We start from the raw sequence: 5,066 nt of genomic DNA, 5'->3' as shown, positions 1-5,066 counted from the left end.
GGGTGGAAGCAATAACTGCAAATCTCAGAGAGACCAAATTCCACCACAGTGGTTGGTGTGTAATGGTATAAAGCTCATGGACAACCACTCCCAGGTTGAAACATTCCGACACATAGCTGCCATCTGCCATGGGTCGTACATAACTGATTAAAAGCAATCAGTAGCCATGATAAAAACTGGTTTCTCCACACTAAATACATATACACCCAACATTCATTATCTATGGAAACAAGTCATCAAACAAAGCAATACTAATTGTTTATCTTCTCAATTGATTGTCAAAACTGTCTCAAGCATGATGAGACATTTTAATCAACAACTCGGTCATTTTTTTTGTTTTTTAGCTGAAGGGAAAAAAAAATGCCCAAAACAATATCACAGTCAAAGGTTGTTTTTGCTTTGTTCTCCATTTTATCTTTTGTATTTTGCTTTATTTGTTTTTGTTTTTGTTCTTTTTAGATCATACTATAATAATACACTTGTGTTTTTCTCTGTCACAACATATGAATAAGGAAGGAAGGGATGATGGCAAACTGGTAGTGGGAGCGTTTCAACTCTGTGTGAGTATATGTGTGTATGTAAAAGGGAGGCTTGTATATGTGTGTGTATGTGTGTGTGCACACAATGGAAGTGGGATGGAACATTCAACGCCGGAAAGAAAAATCAAGCAGCGTTTCAACTCTATGAGTATATGTATGTATGTATGTATGTGTGCGTGTATGTGTGTGTGTGCGTGTACAAGGGAAGTATGTGAGTGTTTGTAGTGTGAACCGGCTTTCTTTGACAAGTGTATTATTCTGATTTACCATCCATATTTAGGAAAGGTTTATAGGAGTTGTGTGAGAGCTTCAATGCTGTATATGGGAGTGAGACATGGTGTTTGAGGGAGAGAGAGAGAGATGGCAATTTTGAGAAGGACTGAGAGAGCAAAGGTTGCCAGTGCCGCCAGACTGGTTCCCCTGCAGGTAGCATGTAAAAAACACCTTTTGAGCGTGATCGTTGCCAGAACCGCCTGACTGGCCCTCGTGCCAGTGGCACGTAAAAGCATCCACTACACTCTTAGAGTGGTTGGTGTTAGGAAGGGCATCCAGCTGTAGAAACTTTGCCAGATCAGATTGGAGCCTAGTGTAGCCATCTGGTCCGCCAGTCCTCAGTCAAACCGTCTAACCCATTCCAGCATGGAGAGCAGACATTAAACGACAATGATACATCATCCAAAATTGTACCAAAATATACACCACCTGAACACTCAAATACACAAATGCAACAACATACACACACACATGTACACTCAAATATGTGTACACGAATACATCGCTCAAAAAATATACACACAAACACTCTAATATACAAAAAAGGCACATCTGACCATCTATCCACCAATCCACAACACGCACGTCTGATTTTATGCTAGATGATGTTTACATGAATATCCGTTAGCTTTATTATAATTACCGCGATGGCAATCAGTCACAGGGTCAACTTGCCAAGAACTAAGAACTAGCTTCTACAACAGCTGCTGATATCACAATAGCTATTTGGCTACTGTTGTTCTAGATAATGTCAACGATTAAATATGTTGGACTGTTTGAAAACAATGCGAAACATGCGAGAAGAAATACCAAGACGACACTCGGTGGCAAAAAAAAAAAAAAGCATTTGTTTATATCATTTTGTTCTGAATTCAAATCATACCAAGATCAACTCTGCCTGTCGTCCTTTCGGAGGGGGGGGGCGTTCAATGTAATCAAGTAGCTCCCCCGCCACGCCCACTCCCCTTCAAAATTTCAGGCTTTATGCCTAGAGTAGAAAGAATTATTATTATTAGGTGCATGGAAGGTGGCAAGCCGGCAGAATTGAACTGCTAGCATACCAGGCCAAATGCTTAACCCTTTCTACTACAGGCACAAGGCCTGGATTTTGTTGGGTGGGGGACAGTCGATCACATCAATCCCAGTGCGTAACTGGTACTTAATTTATCGACTCCGAAAGGATGAAAAGCAAAGTTGACCTCGGCAGAATTTGAACTCAGAACATAGCGGCAGATGAAATACTGCTAAGCATTTCGCCTGGCATGCTAACGATTCTTATTTCTTTATTGCCCACAAGGTGCTAAACATAGAGGGGGCTTTACCTTTCATCCTTTCACGGTCAATGAAAGAAGTACCAGTTACGCACTGGGGTCAATAATAATCAATTTACCCACTCCCCATAAATTTCAGGCCTTGTATCTTCAGTAGAAAGAATTATTAGGTGCATGGAAGACTACAAGCTGGTCAAAATGCTTAGCAGCATTTTGTCTGTCTTTATGATCCGAGTTCAAATTCTGTCAAGGTTGACTTGCCTTTCATCCTTTAGGGGTTGATAAAATAAGTTCCGGTCAACCACTAGGGTTGATATAATTGGCTGGTCTCCTCTCCCGAAATTTCAGGCCTTGTGCCAAAAGTAGAAAGGATTATTAGGTGCATGGCTTAGTGGTTAGGGTGTTGCACTCACAATCTAGCAATTGTGATTTCAATTCCTAGATCGGGTGGTGAGTTATATTCTTGAGCAAATCACTTTGACCCACATAGCTCTGTGATCACTTTAACACCTGATGTATGGCACACAGTGCACCTGTTCAAGCTATGCCAATTTGATGGAAGGAGTGAGTTAATGTACAGCCACTGGCAGCTCATATATAGGCACTGCAGAACTGCAGAAGCCCCTATTTCCACTCGATATCATCAATAACATTCAATATAATGAATCCTTTTTTTTCTTTAATTCTTTCTTTATACTTGTACATTATATAATCCTTAAGCTTAATGTCAGTAGCCATCTCCTAGTTTATGAAAAAAATACAAAAATCCTTGTATAGAACTGTGCGCTTCACAGTTCCAGCGATGCGGTGTTTGGATGTTGTGCGCATGCTCACATGTCCGAGATAGGAAGCTGCATGCTAGGCAGAGAGAGCACTGTGGTTCACGCAGTGCCGACCCTGGTGTGCTGGTGAAAGGTGGTGTTTCTTTTTGACTCCACGTGTGTTGTGCTTAAAAACGTGTTTATATTCTTGAATGCGATAAAGTGTAGAATTAGATTATTATCCTGCTTCCAGCTACATTGTTGCTGCCAGGATTTGGAAAATAGGGCAGATTCCCGTCCCCATATTGTGATTTAGGGGGTGTTTTTGAAAAACAAGAGGGTATTCGTGGCGATGTTCAGTGAATAAATTAAACACACTACCCGGCAGTGGCTAAAACGCGACCCGATCAAGTTTATGGATAAATTCTCTTTTTATATGTTTGTTTCTTTTTATGCAATATTAAAACAATGGCTAAAAATTTTCTGAAACAGCACCCCTACTAATTTTACCTATGAGTCACCACTCAGCCAATACATTTGATCACTATAAACAAATCATTTGTTGTCATCCATTCGGCAAAATCCGAATGCTCATACATTATCTTTGATGAGAGAGTCCATCATTGTTATAATTATTATTAAGGCGGTGAGCTGGTAGACTCGTTACTGTGCTGTGTCAGCACCTCGTGAATCATAGTGCTGAGTGGCATCCTAACAAGGACCTCAGACAGACAGTATTTTATGCAATATGCATGCAGTTCCAAGGAATGCTGACTTTTGCAATACATCTAGATTGTAGGGTATCTCAGATGTTTTCAGATGTTTCTTCAGGTTGGGTGGTTTTGAACCCAATGCTCCAATGACAATAGGGATAACCTCTATGTTCAACTCTCATAGCTGCAACATCTTAGCAATCACAATTCTCAGGTCTCCATATTTATCAATTTTTTTCTTTCATGATGATGTGTTGATCTCTTGGCACTGCCATGTCGATTATCAGGCACTCTTGTCTGTCCCTCCTAAAGGTTACTATATCTGGCTTCAATGCTCAAACACCTTGTCTGTCTAGAAATCAAAGTCCCAGAGGATTTTTGCATTCCCCTTTTCATTCATTATCTTTTCCGGTGTATGTTGGTACCAAGCACCAGTAACCTCATATCCATACTTACAGCATAGTAGGCAGTGGAGGTTTTGGGCTACTTTGTCGTGTCTGCGCTTGTACTCTTTCTGCACAAGGGTTGACTGGGGAGAGAGGATTGAGAACAGTAGTTAGTGTGAGCTGAGAGGGAAGATGCATGAAAGAGAGGAAACAGTACAACCTATGGGCCAGAGGCTGGAATATGGCAATTAGTAATTGAATAATGCCTTACCTTATCCTTTTTTAGTTCATCTAGTTTTTCTTTGAATTCTTTGATATGTTCATCAATGTCTCGAAGATGACCTAAAGATTGCTGAGTTCCAATATAGTTGTGACAAAATGTGACATCTTCGATGTTTTTCTGAAGTTACAAGAGAAGAGAAAAGGAAATAAGAAAGATGAAATTGCTGTGAGATTCTGGAAATCAGGAAGAAAATAACTGAAATAAGTAAAATTATTAAAAAGAGTTATGTTTAGAATCGAGAACTAACACAGTGTTGTTTTTATAAGAGGACACTTTAGCAAGAGGACATTTGTGAACAAGGATAGCTCTACAAGTGGACATTTCCACTTGAGAACCTCTCAACAGAAGGAGACTTCTGTATGAGGAAATTTAAGCTAAATGAGACTTCTACACAAAGACACGTTTGCAAGGGGACATGTCTGCAAGAGAATAACTCTCCAAAGGAGACTTGTGTATGAAGACAGTCCTATAAGTGTACACCTCTTCAAGATAGTGTCTATGTGAGAATAGAGTATCCGCCTCTATAAGAAGACATTTCTATAAGAAAATATCTCTACAAATGGGGACTTCTACATAAGGACATTTCAACAAATGTACACCTCTACAAGGGGACAATTTTGCATGAGGACCCTTCTGCAAGTGAACATTTTTACAAGAGAATATATTTTACAAAAAGAGACATCTGTATTAGAACCATTTTTACGAGTCGACACCTCTACAAGCGAGCATAAGAGTACGTGTACAATGAGACATGTCTGCATCGAGGCATCTCTATAAGTCAACAACTGTGTAAGAGGAAAGGAAAACTTTAAAAACCTGACTTTTAATTATTTATTTTGT

The 5,066-nt window shown here is 39.8% G+C and overlaps 1 protein-coding gene across 1 annotated transcript in view; it reads right to left on the bottom strand.

Moving 5' to 3' along the window:
• LOC106873495 (uncharacterized) overlaps window positions 1-5,066 on the bottom strand; it is a 101,649-nt gene that overhangs the window by 37,805 nt on the left and 58,778 nt on the right. The window contains exon 2 of the mRNA XM_014920880.2: window positions 4,215-4,343. Within this exon, the coding sequence (XP_014776366.2) occupies window positions 4,215-4,343 (129 nt within the window). The remainder of the gene's footprint in view (window positions 1-4,214; window positions 4,344-5,066) is intronic.

Source organism: Octopus bimaculoides, chromosome 22, assembly GCF_001194135.2.
Source record: "Octopus bimaculoides isolate UCB-OBI-ISO-001 chromosome 22, ASM119413v2, whole genome shotgun sequence".
Lineage (NCBI taxonomy): Eukaryota > Metazoa > Mollusca > Cephalopoda > Octopoda > Octopodidae > Octopus > Octopus bimaculoides.
This window is presented reverse-complemented; position numbering and strand designations above follow the sequence as displayed.